A 27,508-nucleotide genomic window follows, 5' to 3' on the forward strand; every position below is an offset into this window, starting at 1 on the left:
CTAACACTAACTTTTGATAAATGTGTAAAAAAATGAAACCTTGTGTCTACATGACGGCAGTGGTGTAAAGTCATTAAGTACCTTTTTTTTGTATTTATCTTTTTATAACAAAAGTAGATCACAAGTCAACAAACATTTGACATTTCGCTATCCTTTTTTTGTTTTGTATAAACAAAGACAAACATAGACAAAAATTAGACCACAAAGTAGATTTACTGTAGGTACTGTAGTTTGGTACAATTTTGAGGGACATTGTATACTTTGACTCCACTACTTTTATTTAGTTTATAATAATGTGAAATAAAAACTTTAACACTTTAATGCATCAACAATTATAATCAAATGCATATGTATGTATGTATGTATGTATGTATGTATGTATGTATGTATGTATGTATGTATGTATGTATGTATGTATGTATGTATGTATGTATGTATGTATGTACGTATGTACGTACGTATGTATGTATGTATGTATGTATGTATGTATGTATGTATGTATGTATGTATTTACGTACGTACGTACGTACGTACGTATGTATGTATGTATGTATGTATGTATGTATGTATGTATGTATGTATGTATGTATGTATGTATGTATGTACGTATGTATGTATGTATGTATGTATTTATGTATGTATGTGCGTATGTATGTATGTATGTATGTATGTATGTATGTATGTATGTATGTATGTATGTACAGGGTGCGATTTGACAAAAAAACAGAGGGGGGGATGTTTTTTTTTAATTTATTCATAGACAAGAACATTGGACTTTTAACTTGCATAACTAGGGAGAAAAAAACGCAAAAAGTAGACATGCCCTTTTTTCGGGTCCGTGGATTAGTCCCCATCACAACATGGCAAAACTTTTAATAACCCATACATGGATTTCTATTCAACGTCACAAAAACATGCGTACGCACTAACAGGCAGAAAGCACCATAGAACAGCATCAATGCTCTCCATGAAAAGACCCTCCAATTAACTTAAATCAAACACTCAAAATAATTCACTAAATAGCACAACGTGCTGTCAACACTCAGGGACAGGTCTGGAAAACTAGACAAAGTAAACAGTCGGCTCTGGTGACAAATTTGTGGTGGCTTTTTCGTTTTTCCTATCGGGGCATTGTCTGCAGCATTTCGGCCCTCTTCTATCCACAATTCTGCAAATGGGTCCTGTAAAGTAAGATGATATGCTGCTCTGAACGCGTTTCATGTTTGGTTCAGCGCTGTTTTTCCTGCGAAGTTCCCGCACAAAAATGTTACAATGTTTTTGTGTTCGATGACGTTCAGAAATATGCACCGTCTGCCAGAAGGCTGCTGAATAGCCTACTCTGATGTAAAGACACTGAAGATCGTTAGATTTCAAGAGTTTAAGTAGGCTAGCAGTTAAGTTGCATTCATCGCTATCAAGGGGGGGAAATCCTTGTCCCCACTGGAGATAAAAATAATTTAGCAGAGGTAGGGATAGGAAAACCAGAGGGGGGGAAATCCTCACCATCCCCCCCTACAAATCGCACCCTGTGTATGTATGTATTTATGTATGTATGTGCGTATGTATGTATGTATGTATGTATGTATGTATGTATGTATGTATGCATGTACGTATGTATGTACGTATGTATGTATGTATGTGTGGGGGGGGGGGCACTATAGACCAACATCTAACCTTTCCATAAAGTCCTTGAGAAACCAGTAGCTCAACAGCTGTGTGAATACTTAAATAACAATGAATTGCTTGAGAAATTTCAATCAGGCTTGATAACTCATCACAGACAGCGACAGTACTAGTGAAAGTCACAAATGACCTTCTCATGGCATCTGAAAATGGACTTCTTTCTATCTCGGTACTGTTAGACTTAAGTGCTGAAAGGATACTGCACTAAACTAGTTTAGGTCATATCTCTCAGAACGGCTTCAGTTTGTATCTGCGCATGATGAATCCTCAATGAAAACCACACTCAATCATGGAGTTCCACAAGGTTCTGTCCTTGGACCCATTGTGTTCTCTCTATATACAGAATGTTGCCATTGGGCAATATTATAAGGAATTATTCAATACATGTTTATGGTTATCTTGACCATACAGTTGTACCTATCTTTCAAACTAGATGAAAAGTGTCAATTATCAAAACTACAAGAATGCCTTTCAGATATGAAAGTATGGATGACCTGCAACTATTGATTATTAAACACAGACAAAACAGAAGTAATTTTAACAAATCCAGAATAAAGCATCAATTAACATCACTTCTCTTGATGGCATTACCTTGGCCTCCAGCTCCACAGTAAAACATCTTGGCATTATCCTTGACTAGGATTTGTCCTTATATCACATATAAAGCACGTTTCATGGACTGAATCCCTGCAATATCACAAAAATCAGACACAAACTGATTCAAAACGAGGCAGAAAACCTCATTCATGCCATTATGACAAATAGGATGGATTACTGCAACTAGCTTTTATCAGGCTGTCCCACCACATCCATTACAAATGTTCAGCTGGTCCAAAATGCTGCAGCCCGTCTATGTACAGTAAAGTCCAGAATCAAATGTAAAACTATTCTTACAAAGCACTAAATGGAAAGGCACATCATACCTAAAAGATGTTTTAATCCCCTATTGTCCCCCTAGGGCATTACGCTCCAGGAAGGCAAGTCTTTAAGTAACTCCCAGATTCTGGAAAACCAGATCAGGAGTCAAAGCGTTCAGCAAGCTCCCTTTCTCTGGAACCAACTTCCTGTTTTCATTAGGGAGACAGACAGTCTCCAAAATGTTAAGAGCGAGTTGAATACTTTCCTTTTTTAATAAAGCCTCTACTTAGTGCTGGTTTTACATTTCTCTATGTATGTCCTCCTGATTCCTGCATTTGGTATTTGATTTGTCTTTTATTTTTATTGTATCTCCTTTTATTGTAGCTGTTTTATTTGTATTTCACGTCCCATCATGATTTTTAAAATTGTATTGTAATTTGAACTATATTTTAAACTGTCATCTATGTTTATTAATCTGTAAAGCCCACTGAGGAAAACTTGTTTTGTGATATTGGTGTATATAAATAAGCTTTGATTTGATTTGATACTAAACAGAAAGGTACTCTGTGATGCCATCTGGTGGCAGAACCAATCACACAGGATCATGGGTGATGTGTCAGGTCCATTCCGAATAAGTCAGTGATACTGAAACACACACACACACACACACACACACACACACACACACACACACACACACACACACACACACACACACACACACACACACACACACAAACAAACATACTGAAGAAATAATGGCATTGTAGTACTAAAATATTACCAAAACTGAGTATAAGTTATTAAAAAGATATTACTGAAAATAATTATAATTTATACATTTCTGAAAAAAGAAACTGCTGATGTATTACTTCTATAAAATAATTCATGTCTTCAGTATTATTGTAAATACATTGCTTACATTAAAAAAATGAATCAAAATACAAATATTGAACTATTAATATATTTATGTAAAGATGACATTTTAGTGACAAATGTTATTAAATGATGAATATGCTGGTTAAATTATACTGATTAGATGACTGGAATATTACTGAAATTATACTGGTCAAACTTATGAGATGTGTTAAGAAATAATATTACAAATATGTTACAAAAATAATAATTATAAAGTTATTAGACTATTAATTTAAATACGTTTATTAAATGAAGACATTATATCTACAAATATACTATTAAGTCTGCTGAAATGTTTCTCCAAATAATAATGATATTAACTAATAAAATATATCATAGATATCTTTCAATTACAAAAATATTACTGACATTTTTTTATAACATAAGATAAAAGTCCTGAGGTTGAACCACTGAAAATATATTAAATTGTCATATTATTACCCAAAATATTCAACTAAGATTCCTGCAACATTTCTCATACTGCCTGTGCTGCAGCACCTCTTTTCACCCTCTGTCTGAAACCAGAGCCCAGTCTGCTCTGATTGGTTAGCGGGCCGGCTCTGTTGTGACTGATCAACTATTTAGAGATGTCCCGCCCCTTAGCCTATCACCACAATGTGTTGGAGCACTAGCTAATAGAAGCGTGAGTGTTTCATAGTGATGTTCCAATGTTCCTCTGCTGATAGGTAAACACAAACACACACACACACACACACACACACACACACACACACACACACACACACACATACACACTCACAGACACACACTCTCACACACACTGCCGTCGGACACAGAGTCACTATTGTCTTTATGTGTTTTTGGTCACTCTCTCTCTGTTAGGGGGGGAACTCCAGAGGCCAAAGGTCTCACACACACACACACAGACACACACACACACACAAACACAAACACACATGAAGAGGCTCTCCTCTGACCTCTGACCTCTGACTCCTCGTATCTCTCACTTTCCTGTGTCTGACCCTCTCTTTCACTTTCCACACTTGGCTCTTCCTTTGTCTGTTGTGTTTCTGTTAGCTCCTGCACTCACACACACAATTAATGGGGAAATACGCTTTCCTTCTTTGAGCAATTTGGACTAATGCATGTCAGTCTAAGTAATACAAAAATCATATTATCTGCGATCATATCAGTTACACAAGTCGTCGTTAGGGTACTTTGAATGTGAGTGTCTAAGCACATTTACTCAAGAACTGTACTGTTGTATGTATTTGTAACCAGGTGTCATATGGAGGCTCTATTTCAGGTGGGGGTCCCCGAGGGGCCACAGGTATGAAGATGCTGTTGTTGTAAAATTGTTAAATTAGAATGTGATTCATTAAAGATTATTTCACAACATAAACCTTTCAAATATCCAAATCTTTGCATCACTTTTAAAAAGAAAAGTGAAAAAAGTTACGTGTAATCAAAAATATATACATTATTCTGGAGGATTATGGCCATAATGATAATAAATATTATTTATTGTGATTTATCATTGATTTAAGATACAAATTACCTTTTTGCACTTAGACATTTTTATTTATGTACGCGTGTGTTATATTTCAAATGTAAATGTTGTGATATAATCCTGTTAATTAGGGACATAAATTAGGGATGAATGATTTTTACTGCAATATATATTGCAGATAAAAGTAAATATAGGAATGATTAAAGACAAAATCAACCCAAATCATAATTACAACTTTCATAACAACTTTATTTGTATAGCATCTTCCATGCAGGATGTGTGTGCTTAACAGAAGAAGCAGAAAAACATTACAACCATATTCAAATAAATAAAACCTAGCTACAAAAAGACAATAGAAAGAATTTGATCACAATATAATAAACCAGGAATAATAATACCAGTCACAATTTGCCTGATTTAAAAGCCATAACAATGAAATAAGTACAAAATAAATAAATAATGGAAATTGTTGCATTTTAAAGCTAAATGAACCAATCCTGTGCAAGAGAGGCTTAGCTAGAGGATGGAAACCGTGGCTCTTTAAAAGTTTGGTGCATATATACGATCATGCCCCAGCATAAAGCACAAACCCTCTGAAGTAATGGAGTGTTTTCGCACTAAATTACTTTTATTTTTACTTAAATGAAGGATCTGAGAACTTCTTCCACCTCCGGCAGGAGAAACATTACCTGTTTCCGTCTAAACAAACACAACCTTCAACTTACTCATTAACTTCCCGCTTAATCAGTACAGTTGCTGTGAGCAGTTGCCAGGAGACCAGCAGAGGCCCAAGGAAGTTGGCACACAAGCAACTTCAAAGCACGACTTGTTGATTTCAGCCCTCAGCTTGTGTACAGGTTAAATTGACACCCATGTCCTGGAGCTGAGTCCCTGTAGGACTCTGGTTTGAATCCAGCCTCCAGATCCTTTACGCATCCGCTTAATCTCCCCTAATTTGCTTTCAACTGTTACGACCACAACATTAAAACAACAGTTGTGACTCACGTTGTGACCCACAACAAAGTTCTAAAACGACAAACCGATAGAGTTTACAACAACCATATTATTTAATTGAGCTATTTTAAAGCAAACTGCAAACTTAAATGATAGAAGTCTGGAGGAAGCCTGAGCCAGCCACACCATGGGCCGTAAGACCCAGAGCTTCACTCCTGAACTAAAAGGCAAATGTATAAGCTAAACTGATAAATAAAGTCAGAAAATAACCAGTACCATGTCCTCCAGGCTGAAAAGAACAAACAAAAAGAAAATAGAGCACTAACGCCTAACTACAGGAGCAGATCAGGTACACCTTTGCAGTGAGGAGAAGGAGAACGAAGGGGGGAGCGCGTACCACAACTAACCTAATACAGTAATGAGAAACATGTTGACATTTAATTAAGTAAACATTTCAGTTTTTTCAGTGCAAAATAACATGTTACTTAGATATTTATTTTTAATGAAACATTGACTTTAATGAAATGTATAATGTAAACAGACTTCACATAACTGTTTTAGGTTAGTTGAAAGCAATAATATTAAGCTTGAATAAAAGCAGGTTCATCTTAATATCATTGCTTTCAACTAACCTAAAACAGTTATGTGAAGTCTGTTTGCATAATACATTTAATTAAAGTCAACGTTTCAGCTTTTTATTTACTTCAATTTAGCTTCATGTACTGGAATCGTCAATTTGTCACAATTACTAGTTACTTGTCAAAATGTAATTTGTAACTCCACTGTCACAAGGACAGATACAGGAGAACATTCCTGCCCTCTGCAATAACCCTGTATAACAACTCACCTCTGGCTGAAAGAGAACTCTCTGCTCCATAGCCTCTCTGTGACCACCGGACTTAAACCATTACATACTGTACATTCTATACTTATTCTAATAATATTCCACACCTCTCACTCATTGCAACTATTACATCCTGCTTTATATATTTTTTTAATATTTTGTATTTGGTTTTTGTTCTTATTTTCTGTAAATTCTGTAGGATATTGATTATAGCATAATAATATTCCATCATACTTACTTTTGCTTACTGGGATTAGGATAGTACTCTAGTCCATAGTGATTTCAATACAATTTTGATTAATGGTGCAGCCCTATTAAAGTCTTTTCTGTATGTCTTTTGCTCGAGTTTAAATAGATTTTAAGTTACCCATTGAACTCCACACACACACACACACACACACAGTCCCTTTGACCAGCTGTGGTGGTCACTCGGTGGTCATCTGAGACACACACACGTTGAGCCTTATGCCTGAGGAGGGGTCAGCCGGTGGTCACGGTGACCAGTGGAAGGGTCAGTCTGGGGTTGTTTTGTTACCGTGACAACAGAGGAAGGAGTCACTCAGCGGTCAGACCTCGGCCCTGGGTCAGTGAGAGGTCAAATTCAGTTTGAAAATGTACATTATTTTTGTTGTTGTGATATTTGTCCTAGTGAGGGCGCTCTTCTCTCAGAATCTGAGAGCTAATGCACCAGCTGGACCTTATACAATACATCTTTATAAATATATCATAGTGTGGACGGTAATACAGAGGAAGAAAATGGACATCTCAAACTAAATTAGATTTTTCTTATGTTTCCTAATGACTTCCCTTCCTTGAGTTTTTTTATTAAATGAATTTATTTATCAGCTTTTTCTACAACTACAACATTGGCAGAACATTATGAAGAAATTAAGTCAAAAAATGAACCAAACAATGACAGAAGTATGAGGCTGTGCAAACGTCATACTGTATCTTAACAATTTTCTTTGTAGAAATTCTGTCTGTAATAATAGAAATTCTGCCTCACATACACATATACGTACATATTAAGATGTTAAGCTGGTTATTTTTCTCATATTCCTTCAGCTTGACATTCAGGATCCTGTCCTCAAAGCTTCTTCTTTTAGATATTATTTAATTATGTAAGGTTTTCATCCAAGACTGTGACTTTTTATCTGCTAGTGTTTCATTCACCTCCTTCCACAATGACAAAACTGAACCGTGACTTTAATTAAATGAATTATGTCAACAGATTTCACATACCTGTATCAGGTTAGTTGAAAGCAATAATATCATAATAATAATCAAGTTGAACCTGATACTGTTATTTCAACTTAATATTATTGCTTTCGACTAACCGAATACAGGTATGTGAAATCTGTTGACATAATCAATTTAATCAAAGTCAACGTTTCAGTTTTTTTAGTGCACACTACCAGGAAAAACCTTCTGGTTGTTGCAACACTAAACTGTCTCCCCCTAATAACACACACAGTGAAAAGTGAACCACCATGACGGCTTGATTAACCAAACATCATATTAATCCTATCAATACAAACCGTTACAGTCAATTATAGATAACCGTGGATACAAAAACACAGGATTTATACCAACATTTTCAAAATCAAGTTTATTTCAAAGAAGGTTAACACATGCAAGGCAAAATATAACTATTACTATTTTTCTGTAATGATTTTTCGAAAACAAAAATGTTTATGTGACAAATTACTACTGAAAATGTAATATGTGCAGTGTATGAGAAATGAAAGAGGAAGAGCTTTCAGTTTTAATAGAGGTAGCATTGAACATGAAAAATATTCAGGGGACTCATGGATCATGGAGTCACTGGGGGAGGGGTTAGTGTGATTTCATAATATCTAAACAAATCTATAAGGGTCAATAAACTTTCATTTCAGATGACTGACAGTAAGGTCCGCATTTATCATTCGCTTGCAGAGAAAAAACTGAAAGGTTGTCTTTAATTAAATGTATAATGTCAACAAATTTCACATAACAGAGGATGGAGACGGGGGTTAAAAAGGGTTACTTTTACTTCACTATTACTACAAAAGTATTACTAGAAAAAGTCTATCCATTGTATGGACAAATAAAATCTATTAGATTAAAAATATAGAAATATAATCCATCCTGTAATCTAGTTCCTCATTTACTTTAGGTTTTAAAATGCCTAATGGAAGATCCACCATCCCTCACTATTGGATAAATATCCTAAAGGAAACTACCCTTCATGTGACTCTATTGGATTAAATAGAAAAAATAAGCTCAATGCATTGATGGGAGTCTGTGAATAAAGCATGGGGAGAGTAAGGAAGTCACGGGGAGAGCTGGCAGTGTGTTAGTATTAATCTCACAATTATTTCCAATATTGATATTTACTGTATAGGAAAACAATCTCACTTAATACTGATACCTTATGCAACCAGCTGCCTTCAATATCAATTTATAGAGGACTTTATTTGAGTTTCCTTCAATGTAATTCTGGATGATTTACTGATACATTTCCTAGATCCTTGGGAGACTCCTGGAGGAAAATGACATTAAAAGGAGCAGCAACTGTACAATTTAGTCAAATATAAATCCATAATTCACATATTGTATTCCTTATCATTATGTTCAATTAAATCTGTTTCTATGTAGACACATTTCACTGCACGTTATTCTGATTTGCTGGCCACTGATGAAGACAATTTCATTTTGTAATTTTCTCTAACACTTAGAATTATTTTTTAATTGGAAAGATACTATACACTTTGCAGAAAATGGTCAAGAAATGATGTAATTAAATGAAGTGTGATTATGCAATGACATAAATACAAACCAAAGCCAGACCATATACACACTGACTCTACACAACCGCACATTTATATTATCATTATTATCATTATTATTATTATCATTATTATTATTATTATTATTATTATTATTATTATTATTATTATTATTATTATTATTATTATTATTATTATTATTATTATTATTATTATTATTATTATTATCATTTCATTATTATTATCATTATTATTATTATTATTATTATTATTATTATTATTATCATTATTATCATTATTATTATTATTATTATTATTATTATTATCATTATTATTATCATTATTATTATTATTATTATTATTATTATTATTATTATTATCATTATTATTATCATTATTATTATTATTATTATTATTATTATCATTATTATTATTATTATTATTATTATTATTATTATTATCATTATTTTTACAATTTATTTTATGGTCATTCGTATTTATTTTGACTGATGTGGGTCCAACTATATTTTATGTAGTGATGAGAGTGGTGGTTTTCAGTGGTGACCCGAAAAGATGAAAGCTTGGCTTTGAGGTCATTTTACATAGCTCACATCCCTTTTGATATCGTATTTCAGTGATACCTACACATTGTATTTAATATTATTAACACCTCCACCACAAATAATCTCTGGTCCTAATTTGCTTCTTCCAGCTCAGTCCTGAACAGACAGCCTACCCTGGTTACCGTGTGTATTTTACACACATTATTGTTATCATGAGGAAGAATATTGAAGTGCTGTTTGTATGCAGTTTGAAGGCATTGGTATTTTGTGTGAGAATTTTCTTTTTCATTAGACATGTATCTGCTACCGGCCTCATTAACAAGGCCCGGGACCCCCACAGACACTAACCCACCCCACAGACATTATGCAATATATTAATGCACATGTGGACGACATGCTGGTTTTCTTTATACTGTGAGCCGTATTCATGTTCATCTCTGAAATATATTTTTTACACATTTCTTCACAGCCCTCCACTTTAAAATCAAATATAACACACTGCATGTTTGTCATTTATTGACACATTTTCATCGTATTACGTTTTTTAAATGTGGTATAAATACTTATCTTTATTATTTTTTTATATTAAATAGTTTTTTAAAATTATTTTCATTTTACATATCAATAGATTTGGACCTTCTCTTACACCTTATTTTCTTATGTTGTTTATACACCAAAGCAGAATCCTTGCATGTGTAAACGTACCTGGCAATAATCTGGATCCTGATCCTGGTCTCCAGGTGTTGTCTGAAGGCAGGAGGCTCTGCTTCCTCCTCAGACAGTGACCCGGCCCTTCACCTCCACACCTCCGCTTAGGCACAGCGACCCGGCCTTCAACCCTGACCTTTAACCCCTGCCCGGTTCAGCCTGGGGTCCGCTCTCACGGGTTCAGAGAGTGGTCGGGGGGGCAGGGAGTCTCCACTCCTGCTCTGATCCACGGACCTTTCCACTTAACCCTCGTCTTACCTCAGAGTGGTGCTTTTGTCTCACAGGTGCGTTATTACATCATCCAAATCATTCCTTACATCAGTTTGTTTCCAATGTTTTGTTTTCAGTTTCAGTAAGAAAAAAAATAATGCCAAAATATTAAATATGTTTTGGGATCTGGTCCACAATTTTAGCTTATGCAATACATAACGTAGAATAAATAGATATGCTTTCTTTAAAAAAAATGTGAGGAACAGGATGATGTTTATTTATCTTATTTGCACCATGTATGTTGAGTTGTTGGAGGAGCACACGACATAAGATTTTCATTGCCAACATATACGCTGTATCTGCTGTGCATATGACAAATAAAACCTTGAAACCTTGAAACCTTGAAACCTTGATCTCTATGGCCATAATGTTTGCATCTTTTTGAAAACAGATAGGGACAAATGCAATGCAGTGGTTACTGTAAATGCACATGTGTTACTTGTATGTGTGTTCAAGCATTTATAAGAACTGTTGGAAATTTAAAAAAAGAAACAGAGAAGGGCTTAAAAGAAAGTTATTTATTGCTTTTCTTTTCACTGACAGGAAAACTCATCAGTAAGTTTAAGCTCACATGACTTTTGAATAGTCTTATAAACTGTTGACAATTTATTTACATTTTTAGCTAAGTACCAGATTTACAGTGTATATTTAATATATTGGTTAGAGCTTTATGACATGTTCCAGTACATTGTTTGGTTTTCCTGCAACTTTACTGCATGGCTTTGCTCTCAAACCCATTGTAGAAGGACACAGTTGGGGCCCTACTGAATAGCATGCTTGTGCAGTTGGAGTACAGCGGCTTTTTAACAGCATTTTACAATAAAAAGCTGATGCTCTATACCACTGCCGCTTTTTGCTGCTGCTTGCGCTGCTATTTCTCATCTAAATGAAAATCAGCCGACATAGACTTTTCCGCTGTCACATCACAAAGTGTGTTATCTATGATTTACCTACCTATCATTCTATTTGTTTGACTTCGTTTTCATCAAGTATAACACTCACTGGCAGAAAATCCAACAAAAATCCAACAAGCGGGCTTTTTGGTCTTTGTAATGATAATTCTTTGAACGACCAACACAGCCTAAACAAACAAGCTTGTTATTCAATATCTACTGTGAAATCACCGGTGCTTTCCTGAAACCTCGAGATTTTAAATAAAAGCATTTGACTGCACAAAAACGGTGGAGCCCTCAGAAAAAACACACTAGGGTGCAACACATAAGGACTGTTATTTATAATGCATATTAAAAAGGACAGAAGAAGAGGAAACATGCATGCATATACAGGATGCATTTGATGTCACACACTAGACCCATTCATCACGCGGCAGACATCTTAGAGTCGGCGAAACAAAAGCACTGGCAGCCATTTCAGGCTCCAGCCGTTTCACCTCCACTCCTCTCACTTGCTCTGTTATTGATGGACTCAAACCCCGCCGTCACTTCCTGCTGCAGGGTCATGGCAGGGTTGGTCTGGGGTCGGACGCAGGTCACTGCAACCTTGGGTCAAAGGTCTCGTCGTCCTCTTTTGTACAGAACTACTTAAATGTTCATTCGTATTCATTTGTAGTCATTGTTTGGTGCTGCTGATTCAACAGAATGCCCTTCTTTGATAAAAGGCCTGTTTTAGGACATGAGTCCTGTCCACATGACATATGGAATCTGTGCGAACAGAAAATCCTCCTGCTATCCTTTAGCTCAAACAAATCTATTGCCAAAAAAGGAATGAAATGCACATGTTGGTATTATGAGAGGTAGTATAACAAACCCTAAATGTGAAGAGCGATTACTGCAACTGTGAAGGAAATATTTTTGGAGTGTTGGCGGAAAAACGTGAGGAACTGGATCTGATGTATCATGAAGGCTAGGCCAAGACGTCTGATGGTTCTTTATGGTTCTAGAGAGAACACATATTATTAAGCCAGCATCTTATAGTTCTGGACTTCTTCACAAAACTATTCCCCTTTACGTGTCCAAAGTCAAGAAGTAGTCTAAACCTACAGTAGTGTTTCCTTTGGCAGCATTTTTGGGATTATGTCATATTCCTATTTTTTTAAGATCGAAATGTTCTTGTCTTAATCATATTAGCCTTCTTCTTGCTCCCATTTGGTGCATTTTTAGTCACGTTTTCGTCAAGGTGAACAATGGGTATTTAATCTAACTGCTTCCAGGTTAGAGTCCATAAATTAGGCTAAGAGAAGTAGAATACCCAACAGTTAGTTCAACATAATTCAACAAATGATCAGCTAGGATGAAAGAAAATATACGGCCATTTACACCGATAAAAAAATACTATGTTAATTATTTATTGAATATCTGTGCGTTGTTATAACTTTAAAAGTAACATAACTTTAATAATGTAATTGTCATCCAAACCTCTGTGCTACCATCATGTCTACAATTTAAAAAAAGATACATTTTCTTTCACAATCCATTGTAGTCTGCTCTTTTTGGGTCAGCTAAATTATATAGATTTAGTCCCATGTATTGTTGGATGAAGTCAGATTTTGTCTCTTTACATCACAGCTTAACCTCTGGAAGGAAACCCAACCTCTGGATGCACGGTTCACTGCGTGGTGCATTTCTAGGAGACAGCGTGGGTGAGATGAGGGTTCAGGACAATGAGTCGATGCAAGCAGAAACTGTGACAGCCATGTTCCCTCTAAAATATATGCTGACTAAGTGACTTTCATTGTGCCCTATTTGGAAGGTCGGCAAAGGTTCAGACTGGGTTCAAATCCAGGTCGGAGCACAGAGAGAGCCAAGTTTCATTTTCTGTTCTTCTGGTCTAATATCTGAGCCACACCACAAGTCGGGTTGATTTACCTCAATGTTTTCAGCAGGTAGACTGTTGCCTATCTAATTTTCATATATTAAGTGTGATTTACGGTTACATTTCATCTTATTTTTTTGGCCTTATGTTGTAAACATCTATGGTTTTCTGGGGTTCACCAATGTCTTCGTATAAAAACACAGAAAAAGATACATTTATCTTAGCATTAGTCCATATGGATCCATAGGATTTTAAGATTTGTTAGTTTATGGTTTTTTTTAGCCTCGTTGAGTTTTGGTTTTCACTGTCCACAACCCTCATGTTGCTTGACTCTCATCACTCTCCTCCACATTGTTTTCACCAGCGCTCACAGCAGGGAGGCTGTGGATCAGGAGGTAGATGGTTGGCCACCAAACATACAGTAAGGTCGTTGGTTTGATTCCCAGCCCCTGGGGAGCCTGTGTCCTTGGGCATGATATGTAACCCTAAAATGCTACCGACTGCAAGGCCATAGGTGTGTAAATGTGTCTAAGAGACCATGAATGAATGTGTACAGGTGATTTGTTTATGTACAGCCTTGATGGATTACCATTTACCATTTGAAGCCATTGTCTCTCCAGCACACAAACTACGCAAATACATCATAAATTGCACAGACGTGGCTGCATCCATAAACTACTGATAAGGAACACAACAAACATTTAAACTGTATATGAATTGCGTTTATTTCATTATGAAAGTAAATCACAAAAATGACATTTCTAAAGGTTCTCACAACCTCTGAAAATATTCCATACAGTTCTTCTAACACTTTTAAATGTGTTCCTCTTTCCCTTTTTATTTTTCACCTCTTTCTCTTTCACTAATAGACTGCTGCACTTGCTAAGACCAAGTAGCTGCAGAACCAAGACGTCCCCATCTCATGTGCTGCTATAAAACTTAGCATGCTAACACATTAAACTGATATAGCAAACATGTTGAACATTATACATGCTTAGTTAGAATATAGAGGGGTGCAGAAATGAGAAAAGACAATGAGAAAGCATTTCGGCACTTCCACTTTACTCAACTTAAAGTTTTTGGTTAGATGCTTGAAATAGCGTCTGTGGTTAACACAAGCTTTAGAGATGTTTGTGCAATGTTCTCCAACATAAATTACATCAGTAAATACCCCCCTGTTGGACATCTGAAGCTTCTGTGTTGAAAATAGGGTTTAAATGAGACTACTTAACGTCATCACACTAAACATTTGCCACCTTTGGCTTAGCGGTGGTGAGGTGAAGTCATGTTACCTTGATGTAGTTTGTTTGTAGCCTAACTTTAGCTTTTTACTTCTGGCAATTGCATTTAAACGTCAAAGATTATAGAAGTGATGTTAATATGTGGAGATTATCCTGCTGAACAAAAGTGTAACTATCATAGCTTTTCTGTTGAAGGAGCGATGGCGATGCTAACTTCCTGATCGGCCTACAAAAATATGTCATCGCTGCACCACTCTATTGTCACTGTGAGCATGTTAGCATTTAGCTGAAGTGTGCCTCAGAAAGCCTCGCAGAGCTAGCTTTAGTTAGAACTGTTTTTAAAGCTAAGAAAATGTAAAGCTAACATGGAGACTACAACAGAAAAAACTGGAAGGATGTGAATCATTTACATACTGGATTTAAATACAAACAAGGTGTGAACTGTCACTGCTTTGAACAAACTTTATTGGCAGTGTCAACTAGCGCAGGTGCTGATCCCTATCAGGAGCAGACTGCATGGAGAGGAGCCCCATCCAGTCAATGTGCTGCTTTCTGTGTTTTATGATACTCAGCTACACAGATGGATATATTAACCTTTCCAAATGCACGGGGACAGCTCGGCATTGTTTAAGGAGAAGGAGCTTATCTTCCTTTTATTCCATAAATCCCTTTAGTTTATTTGGATGTTTTAGTAATGAAGACGTGAAAGGTCTCAGGGCTGTGAGCGCTGAGCGGCATACATCAGGCGTGAGGGAGAGATGGAGGAGGAGGGCAGAAATGTAGTGGGTTCAACAGCAGGGCAACGACTCTCTTCCCATTCTCCATCACACACACACACACACACACACACACACACACACACACACACACACACACACACACACACACACACACACACACACACACACACACACACACACACACACACACACACACACACACACACACGCACCCTGGGGGCACACAGCACAGCATGCGCCATGCATTACGACCTGTGTGTGTGTGAGTGTGCAGATATACCAAATGAGCACCTTCTGGTCGCTCCACCTCAAAGAGAATATGGAGGAAAAGATGCATGGAGAGAAAATGATGAGATGAGGAAGAGGAAATTATGGAAGGCAGCGGAGAGGAAAACACGTGCACTGTTGGAATTTTACTAAACTGTACAGTACGATACATTTAGATTTACTACAGTCAAATTTAGTACTGAGAAAGATCAAGGAGGAGGGATATAAGGAGGAGGAAAAGTGGGATTAAATGACATTCACAGGAAATATAGAGAAGAGGAGAAAGCGTAAAGTCAGAGTAATAAATGAATACGTTTGTGTATAGATATAAGGTCATTCCAGAAACGTATCGTCAAGGAGAACTAGAGCTTTTCATGTACTAACAACATCATAGTGTGGAAGCAAAACCTTGTTCAGTCATATAGTACTTCATTTTAAAATATTTAAGTATTTCTGTCGATGCACTGTTGTGTTGGTGCCCAGTGCAATTACAAGCCAGACTCTGGGACAGCATTGGGACGATTAGTGATAGAGTGGGACAGACATCGTTTGCAGGGCATGGAGCCTCGACGTCCCTCCTGTTTCCTGCAGCATGATGATTATGTCACATCCCATATGAATGTGGGATCCACCCTTCAGTATCATTATTGCTTTAGCAACTGAACTCAAACCAAAAAGGCAATGAAAGCTTGCACATTCAAAAGAAAACAAAAACAGTTTTCCCCAAAAATTCTATATTGATGGGACCATTATACATATTAAATCCAAAAGGACAGTTATTAGAATCAGAAATACTTTATTTATCCCCAGTGGGAATTAGGTTATGTGATAGTTACTCCATTTCAAATGTATTTATATAAACATAAAAAGTTAATGTCCAGTAAAATGTAAAAGTAATTAGATAGAAACAATAACTTATAAAACATAGGAAGTTAAAGTATTACAAAGAGAAAATAATATCAAATATGGTATGGCAGTTGCACCGCCCTCAACCGTTAGACTCTACAGAGGGTGGTGAAAACTGCTCAGCACATCACATATATATATATATATTATACATATCTGTTTATAGTACACATATCTGTATATTATACATATCTGCCATATACATCTGTTATACGTAATATATGCATCTGTCCATACCTCCTCATTCAACAGAGTAAAGTATATAAATACTCTCAATGTATTCCACATATGTATATATTTCACATCCTCAAATCTGTATTGTTGTTATTGTAAATATTCTTCTCTCTTTTTGCACTATTTTATTTATCTTATTTGCACCATGTATGTTGAGTTGTTGGAGGAGCACGCGACATAAGATTTTCATTGCCAACATATACGTTGTATGCTGTATATATGACCAATAAAACCTTGAAACCTTGAAAACATAATAAAGATATTTATATAAGAACTTATACTTCAATGTGCTCTTGGTACTACAATATTTGACAGGTATATTAAAAAATGATATATACAGTATATTAAATATAGAAATGTATTATTGCTGAATAGCACTGTTTGAATGTTAAAAGAGGAAAGGCTCTTTCAATTAACTCTTATGGACATATAAAGAAGAGGGTAACAGAGAGGAGCAGAAATAAAGATAAGTTGATTACAGGATAGAATGAATAAACTGTTGAGTAAAATAAAAATCTAAATCTTAGTTTGTAGAAATGTGTATTTGTTATAAAACTTCCCACAAGCACAGAATAAACTGATCCTCATGGACACACAGTTCCCCTCTGCCTGAGGCTAAACACATGACGTCAAGTGTGTTGTCGTGGTAACCTGGGAAAGGCCTGACACGCCTCCTCGCTCTCTCTCTCTCTCTCTCTCTCTCTCTCTCTCTCTCTCTCTCTCTCTCTCTCTCTCTCTCTCTCTCTCTCTCTCTCTCTCTCTCTCTCTCTCTCTCTCTCTCTCTCTCTCTCTCTCTCTCTCTCTCTCTCTCTCTCTCTCTCTCTCTCTCTCTCTCTCTCTCTCTCTCTCTCTCTCACACATCCTCCAGCCAATCAGTGTCTTCATTAGGAGGGAAATTGAGAGAAAAATGACAAACAATAACTACCTGTGTGTGTGTGTGTGTGTGTGTGTGTGTGTGTGTGTGTGTGTGTGTGTGTGTGTGTGTGTGTGTGTGTGTGTGTGTGTGTGTGTGTGTTCTTGATCACTCGATGTCCTCCTCCCTTATCTCTCCCTCTCTCCATCCATTGTCGGGTCATTGTGAGGTCGGGAGAAAAAATGAGGCGCCTCTGCAACTGATGACAATCTCTCTCTCCCATCCCTCGATCTCGGTGTGTGTTCAGGTCCCTGTATCTCCCCGGTTCCCTCCATTTTCCCTCTCAATTGTGTGATCCATAAAGTTGCTTCAAACCTAAAGTGTTTTGCATATTTACTTGTAGGCATTGGTATTGGAAAACGAAGAATCAGTTCAACGTGGATAGATGCAATCAGGATGTTCATGGGTCGCAATTTTAAGCAGTTGACAAAGTGTTGCACGCTGAAAATACCAGAAATGTTGGCTTGAATCAAATGTATTATGTCAACAGATTTCAGATCATTGTATTAGGTTAGTTGAAAGCAATAATACTAAGTTGAACCTAAGATTGTTTATTTAAACTTGATATTATTGCTTTCAACTAACCTACTACAATGATCTGAAATCTGTTGACATAATACATTTGATTAAAATCAATGTTTAAGTTTTTCAGTGTATAAAAGTAGAGTGTAACAGTTACCCCAGACCACAAACATGTCGTTTGTGAACGATCAGCCATGAGCATTTATAACCCAGCATGCACCTGTGCAAATATGTCGGGGTGTTTGATTTCAACTAATAAAGCTTTTTATTTACCTGTCACCATGGTATAGTGCAGGAATCAGTCTTAAACCAAGGAAAGAGTTAGCATCTGATCACTTGCTGGTTCCCTTGACTAAAAGTCAATGGGATTTTTGAAAGTGTTTTTGGCCTGTAATAAGGTTTGTGGTGTACCCAACCGGAAGAGATGTTCACTTTTTGTTCTATGACATAAAATACATCAGTAAATACCCCACTGGTGACTGTCTGCAGCTTCTGAGTCTTAAAAATGGCAGTTGCTCAAGTGTCTAAATGAGACGTCATCACACTTAACATTGGCTACCTTTAGTTTAGCAGTGGTGACTCGAAGTCCTGTGTCCCTGATGTTATAATTCAATAATCCTAAAGTGGTGTTAATATGTGGAGATGATCATTAACAAAACTTCAAGTATCATAAACGTGTGTTTGCTAAAAATCTCTACTGACAGTATAAATAAGTAACAAGTTCAAGTAAGAATTTGCAATAAAAATATAAAATAAAGATTTTTATAAATAAACAGGAGAAATTAAAGTAAGATATCCATTAAAAGATTAGATATAACCTGTGTATTACAATATATAGTGGTGTATAAATATTAATACCATATTAATGCTATAGTGCGATGTTGAATTAAGGTACATATTCAATGCAAGCACGCCTGAAGTCATTTAGCTTACCTGGGTGTTAAGACAAGATGTCTCATGGGGCATCTGTAACAATAATCCAATAATGTTATACATAACGATTAAAAACACATTTCATTTTACTGTTGCTGTAATTACATTAACTTATTCAGTGATGATGAAATTGTGGTAATTCTACTTAGCCTTAACCCTTTGTTGTTTGGGTCAAATTGATTACATTTTTACTTTAACACAGGATATTTTTTCCAACCTGAAATTCCATGGCCTTGACTGATTATGTTTTGTTAATTTAAAGTAAAAAAGTACAAATGCTTATATGTCCTTTTTTTAATTGAAATCAGATTAGGAACATATATGAGAAAATAGTTCATTTCCAATGTTCCTACATAAGCATGAATCTGATTCCCAAGCCTTTATTATTGGGATTTTTTACATAAATTATAACTTTGTTATATGTGATATAGCAGAGAGTATTTTCAAATAATAACCATATATTTATATATATATAATAACTTTATTGTTGGGAATTATGATAAAACAAAATATGTAAAGAATTATATGTCTTTTATAAAAAAAATGTATTACTCTTGATTTTAAAAATACCAATAATTTCCGGGGTCTATCTGGCCCAAACAGTACCAAAGGGTCCACAATGTGAACTTAATAGGATATTTAAATACAGGATCACGTGACGGCCTTCTGAAGCGTACTCGCTTTGTTCACATGCTGACTGTGTGTCTCTGCACCGCTGCGCGCTCTGCTGGCGGTGCGTAGCAGGTGCAGCTTGCAGCGGCCTGCATCATGTACCTGCACACTGAGCTATAAGTGTCACATAACACTCATTTCATGTTCCTTTGAAGAGCAGGATGGAAATAATCTCTCCACCAGTCGATGTACTTCATACTTTTAAGTTACCATATTTGTTCTCCTAAACCTCACAAAACGCATGCATTACACAGCATTTAAAGAGCAGGCAACTATAGTGCAGAATATAACACTGCTAGATGTTATAGTGTACAGTGAAGTCTCCTGCTGATCCAGTCTGCAGCTCTCCACACACATTCACTTCTGAATCAGAATCAGGATCAGATTTAGAATACTTTACCCTGGGGAGATTGGGTTTCATGGCAGTTGTTCCATTTTGATTGAAAAAAAAAAAGATGAATGATAAAAAAAACTGAGGAATTCAAATATTTATCTAAACATAAGAGTTAAGTTAAAAATGTGGAATAAAAAAATATGAAATAAAATAAAGACATTTATACAAACAAACACAGTTAATGTAAGAATACAAAAAATATACATAAAATAAGTAAAAGTTAATGAAAAATAACACAAATAAAATAAACAGATATTTATATAAAAACAAAGTTAATAAGGTTGGGTTGTTGATGGTGGAATAAGTCCTGGTACCAGTCCAACCAGTGTCAGTGAGCCTCTGAGACATGGGACTGTATTGCTCAGCATTCAGACCGAAACACCAACTGGAGAGGTGGTACTGCAGTCAGTAGTGGTGGTGGTGGTGGGGGTACTGGTGGAGTTGGGGTTACTGGTGGTGGTGGTAGTGGTGGTGGGGATACTGGTGGTGGTGGTGGGGGTGTCTCAGAGTGATCTCTTTACATGTGAGTGATGCTGGGATGTTCCTACTGTGAATGCCACACACTGGGAGGTAAACTGCCTCCCAAGCGTCATCTCCTGGTTCACAGCGGTACTGCAGCCACCGTGTGATCATACCTGTCCCAATCAACACACAGCTTTAAGGAAGTGAGTTACAACACTAATACACACTTTATTTGTTTAGTTTATTCCTGTATTCTTCATAAATGTAATTGGCATTTTATCTTACACGTTTTTTAAGAAAAATGTCTAGTATTTCTTGTGAAGTAATGCCACTCTTTTGTAATAATAGTAATGAAAAGGTTAGTACATATAAGTCCTGCCCTCAGACTGCAGGTATTTAGCACTGCAGAGGCAGAGATACCCTGGCCAACTTTTAGATTCTCTATTGAAGCAGTTATACTCCAATATCCGCTCTGAGCATTACATTGTTTAGGTAGTGCTGTATGTGGGGGAGAAATGTGGTGATAAATAAAAACACATGAGGTTTACTAATAAAATAATACATAAATTGGATGCAAACTAGTTAATTGGAATTCTTGCATTTTCGCATTTGTGTTAGGTATTTTAATTTGATTCCCAATGAATATGCTTTATTCATATTTATTCATGTTGAAAACAGACCGGTTGTTATGATTCCAAACAAATTGGATTTATTGATGACTAGATGTAGTTATTGTGTATTCAAAACACATAACGTGTATGTGTCTGGTTTATTTAAGAACTGTGTAATGTGAATGGATGGACATTTTATATCCAATAACAATACATAAATCTTATATATCAGGCAGTAGTTGTGCAGCACAAGTATTTCTTACATTGATTTACACACATGGACAGCTAAAGCCTTTCAGAGTAAAATGATAGTCTTAAGTGCATCAACTGTTCCCAAAGGGTTTCTGTTCTGGGGGGTTCTGAGCCAGTGTCCTGCAGAGGGAAGTGTAATATAAACAGAGACTGCTGTCAGTCAGTGTGCTACAGCGTGTTAAATAGATGAGATTATACGATTGTGGTGTGAAAAATCAACCAGTAAATGATTCCTCTATAGGTCGAGATTACCTATAATCCATAATACCAGTGGTGACATATAAAGTACATGTATTAACGTTGTTTCTCCATTTTTGAGTTACTTGTCAATGTATGCTACTACTTGTACTTTAAAATATTTCAAAGCCAATATTGTACTTATTGCGGATAACATTTATCTGACAGCTTTAGCTGTTTTCAGATTCAGATTATTATAGCTAATTCAAAATATAAATTAATATAATTGTAATTAATTATAATTGGGTTATCCAGCAGCTGTATACAAAGTAATCCAAATTAGCTCCACCTTTGCAAGATGACATCAACCCATTAATTAATCAATAATCATACAGTTATTTCATATATAATTCTGAAATGGGCCATAACACTTAACAAGTACATTCGCTTTTGGTATTTTGATGCCAATACTTTTGTACTTTTACTAAGTAATGTTTTTATTTCTGGACTTTAACTTGTAGCATAACATTATTAGAATTTGGTATTGCTGCTATGTTGTTTTTAGCTAAAACTATGGGACTCATTATTAAAAGTTAAGGAGGAGTATTCAGAGTTGTTCTGAAAGGTTTGATACACTACAGCTTAAAGATGTGGTGGAAGTGTCTATCTGCACCTCTTTATTCAGCCGCTAGATGGCAGCATGGTGTAGGTTTTCATTCAACCGGACTGAGAGAGACTGTGCCTGAATTTTGGAATTTGTCACTAAGTTCCTGTTGTAACTGCACAGGTGGGGGAAGTACTCAGATATTGTACTTAAAAGTAGAAGTACCAGAGTGTAGGATGGCCAACAGTCACAACTTTCATCACTTTCTAAAACCTGCAAAAAAATGTAAAAATTCAGCTGAGTATAAACTAGTCACATAGAGAAAAATAGGCCTAAAAACAGGTGTAAGTTGCAAATGTGGCCTACAGGCAGTGATGTCGGTAATGCGTTACTCTAAGCTGACCACTTTTTTTAGTAACGAGTAATCTAACGCGTTACTATTTCCAAAGTTTTAAAGTTACTCATCCAAGTCACTGTGCTTACTATTTTAGTCATTTTCCTTAGGAAAAAGAGATATTTTGGCAGCTGCTGAAAGTAACTAATAAAGTAACCTGCAATCTAATTTAGTTATTTTTAAAATCAAGTAATCAGTAAAGTAACGAAGTTACTTTTTAAAGGAGTAATCAGATTACTTTTTCAAGGTAACTGTGGCAACACTGCCTACAGGTATATGTAACATGCAGGCTTAGAATTTCGTCATATTAGGGGTAAAGCCATTTGGCCTTTCGTGTCACAATTTTTTTTAGGGCACAAAGGCCATAGGGAGAAGAAATTAGAATTTGGAGTTTACAAATAAACAACTTCACTTTCTGATAATAAAAACACACGAATGACATGTAAAACAAATTACTTTTTAACCACACTGCGCATTGAATAGAGTAGTTTTTCATTCAATGTGTGCGGCAAAAAATAAATCACAAGTGGAGCAAAGCGCTCGCAGCCCCACTGAAACGTCATCTCATAAGTCAGAGCTGATGACTGTAAGTGTGTGTGCAAAAAGTGTAGTTATGAGGACACGAGAGAGTATAGTTTATGTATCGATGGATCGATAGCTATTGTAACCACGGTGACGAGTGCCTGTGTGTTCCTACAGTCTGATGTTTTCATGCTGAGGCATCACGGTTGTTGTTATTGTTAAGTTTGGCTTTGTGATAGCGCTCTTTACTCCATGTATTAAGGTACAAAAAGCCTTTGTATATCGAAGTTGTTCGTGCCCCACCAGTTTTGTACATATAAAAACGCCACTGGGTGAGGGGAAGGGAGGTTCCTGAGAGAGAGAGAGAGAAAGAGAGAGAGAGAGAGTGAGAGAGAGAGTGAGAGAGAGAGAGAGAGACGGGGGAATGCTATGGGAGAGCTAACAGTATGTGTGTGCGAGTGATAATTAACGTTCTTCTTTGTTGTTTTGCCGTGGTTCCAGGCGACAGTCACTTATCTCAGAAGTGAATAAACTCACGGACAAAAAGAGACACGAGGCCTCCTTGTATTCTTATAGCGAGACGCTGCAATGACGATTGAATGATGCCACGTATGACACGTGAGGTGTGCTTAACCAATCCAAGCTACAAGGACTCACTGGCGTAACACAAGCACTTGGGGCCCCCCTGCAGGTACTTAGACTGGGGCCCCCCACCGCCACCTGCCACGGCCTCCTTACTACTAGCCTACTCCTACTTCTCTCTCTTTATATATATATCCTAATATATATATAGGCCTGTGTGTGTGTGTTTTGATTGCATAAAATAGTGAAAAAGATGCTGCAAACTCAGCCCCTGACATCCCATGCCCATTTAATCCATAGGCCTATATAGATGTTTTGTTAACCCATTAATATTCTGTACACAGAGTAGGCTATCCAATCCATTTATTACATATAATTCTAACAATGAAACAGTCAGCAACAACAGTCAGCAATAAAAGTAACATTAATGATGATAAACAGAGCATTTACATCTTTGGATACGAGTATATGTGGGCACTCCTCCTAGCGCACCTATGAGCGAAGTCTCTAACCACAACCGTTTAAATCTAACTTGCGAGCGCGCCTGTTCTCTATAGAAATGATGGCTAGGCCCCGTAGCCTATCTTGCGACATAGTGCTTCGCAAGTATGTTTTTATCAATTTTAGTTTAGAAAACGACCTCTCTGCTGTTGCAACGGTTACGGGTATGGTCAAGAACAATTTTATAGCTGTGGCAACGTCAGGCAGACTGGACAATATGGAACTGTGTTTCACAAAGAGAGTGCGTGCCAAATCTTGTACCCCACCACGTTCAATTTCTTTTAGAGCGGGTAGTAATGCGCTTCTAAATGACAGGATCTGATCAGGAAAATCAGCAGATAAGTCGTCATTATATGCGCAGCCAGAGTACTTGCTGATGCATATAACTCACCATCGGATTTCGAGATGAGTTCCTCGGGGCGTAAAAACCCAAACCTTCGTGCCACTTCTCGCATGCTTTCAAACCTGCGACCCACCTGCGCAACGACTATGTCTAAAGTGGCGTAGAAGACCGACACTTTAAAATTCTCCTCTGCATTCGTAAGCCTTTCGTCCTCACACAATTCGTCGAAATAGGTTTTCGTACGCCTGTTGCGTTTCTCGGGAAATACAGGAGAGATACCCCACAATTTGGCCAGGTCTTGGCAGCTTCTTTGAGGCTGTCATATTCACCTCTGAGTGACGCAAGGCTGTCAGACGCACTTGAGAGATACTGGCTTGCCTGTAGTATGTCCACGTTTTGTTTTTGGAGATGTTGGGAAACAATGTGGACTGACTCAAGAATTTTACCCTGTATGACCGTTTGAAACACAAATTCAAAATTTTCCATGCTGGCTTTGAGACCAGTGGCCTCCGCGCGTTCTTTGGGTTTTTTGGACAGCAGGGATATTTTAGTGAGCGCTTTCATTACGTCTGGGTAACGAAACCGAAGGGCGCGCACCGCATCATTTCTGGATGCCCAACGTGTCGGGCATAGACGTTTAAGAGTTGGCTGCCCTGCCACTTTGAACTGCACTTCCAAAATTTCCCAACGTTTAATGCTTGCGCTGAAGAAGTCATACAGTTTCTCTACTGTATCGTAGTACGCTCTCACCTTTGCCACATTCTGGCACGCATCGTTTAAAACTAGATTTAGATTGTGAGAAGCGCAATGAACGTACATTGCATTTGGTTCCCTATCCGAGATTCTTTTTTGTAAGCCAGAGTAGACCCCGCTCATTGTGGCTGCGCCATCGTATCCCTGTCCTCTGCATTTATTGACCGAGATTCCTTTCATCTCTAACAGCTCGAGAATAATTTTTTTCTAAGCCGTGTGCGCTTTGGTCGTGGACTGAATGGAAACCCATGAAACTCTCGTGAATTTGCACGTCTGAGGGCACATCATTGTCATCTTTAGGAATCGTGACATAGCGGAGCACTTGGCTTAGCTGATCCACTTGGAAATGTCTTGTGTTGTGTCTAATATGACCGAATAAAATTCTGCCTCATGGATTTCTTCACTATTTCGTCTAAGACAGTTTGTGCCATGATTGAGATCATCTCGTTTTGAATTTTTGGGCTTAAGTATTTGATTTTACTTTTACTTCTGATCAACTTCTCCAACACGGGGTCGTAACGCGCAAGGAGTTCGATGTGGGGCCAGAAAGTTTCCATTATTGATTTCTCCTAGTTTCTCGTGGTGCGCACGGAAAGCGGAGTTACAGGACGCAAGGGTTAATGTAACGTCAGCAATCCTTTTTAAAAACATCTGACCAAAAACTAACCTCACTTTTGAAATCAGATGAAATCCTTTCGTCGATGGTTACATTTTGCTGCCATGTATCATACACAACACAGGCTGACAAGTGGCAACGGGCATGTTCGTGCTCTCTGATCTTCCGCGAAAGACCTTGGCCAGTCATTAATCCCGGTTGTCCATGCCAAATTATGGCCCACAGACGTTCTGTCACCAAACAACCAACAACACTGGCAATACACACGATCCATTTTAGGAGAGTAACACAACCATTTGCGTGATATCTGTGTACCTTTCTTGACACACGGTATAGTACTCTTTAGAAAAGCACCTGCCTCTAGCATCCCTCGGATAGGGGCCTTCGTATTTGCATGGCCCCTGCTTTATAATCGATCTCTTAACATCACTGTCAGAGATGTCAACAGGGAAATTAGCCCCTGTCACTAGGGGTAAGGATCAGAAGGCCTATCAACAGCGCATTCAAGATCAGAAGAAGTCCACTCCCAACATTCTCGCTGTCCCGGATTTCTTCTTCAGGCCCCGTAATGGTCTCTCCCTCAGTTGAAGAAGAGTCAACGGCACATCCAGAGACATCTTCCTCACCTGCGGCTGCGGTACACGCATCTCTGTCATCAGCAGCCATCTGATGCACGGCATCTCCTCCCTCATCCGATGCAACCTGTGATTTCAGCGTCGTTTCAGGCTCTTTATTTAATTGCCACAGGCTATTTACTGCTTTTCAATAATAAAAAACAACAACTTTGATGCTTTGTCTTTATGAAGAAGAGTCAACGGCACAGCCAGAGCCTCACCTGCGGTATGCCTATCTCTGCCATCAGCAGCCACCCGATGCAGGGCTCTCCCACCGTGCAAAAGGGGCAAGCCCTTGATTTCGGGGGGCGTCTGTCTGATGCGCAGCGATCCCTCCCCCCCTCTCTGGCTAACCCTTTTGAAAGTCCGATTCTTTTTCAAACTTTTTTTGGGGTTTCCAGGCCATGTCAAAAATTCCCTCCGAAAGTTTTTAACACAGACCCTAC

The 27,508-nt window shown here is 37.3% G+C and overlaps 1 protein-coding gene across 1 annotated transcript in view; it reads left to right on the forward strand.

Annotated features, from left to right (window-relative positions):
• The window catches only part of LOC134877980 (piggyBac transposable element-derived protein 4-like), a 40,040-nt gene extending 18,878 nt beyond the window's left edge, over positions 1 to 21,162 (forward strand). Inside the window, exon 2 of the mRNA XM_063903714.1 lies at positions 21,004 to 21,162. Coding sequence (XP_063759784.1) covers positions 21,004 to 21,162 — 159 coding nt within the window. The remainder of the gene's footprint in view (positions 1 to 21,003) is intronic.
• Positions 21,163 to 27,508: the final 6,346 nt, after the last annotated feature.

The sequence above is a fragment of the Eleginops maclovinus genome, chromosome 16, assembly GCF_036324505.1.
Source record: "Eleginops maclovinus isolate JMC-PN-2008 ecotype Puerto Natales chromosome 16, JC_Emac_rtc_rv5, whole genome shotgun sequence".
Classification (NCBI taxonomy): domain Eukaryota; kingdom Metazoa; phylum Chordata; class Actinopteri; order Perciformes; family Eleginopidae; genus Eleginops; species Eleginops maclovinus.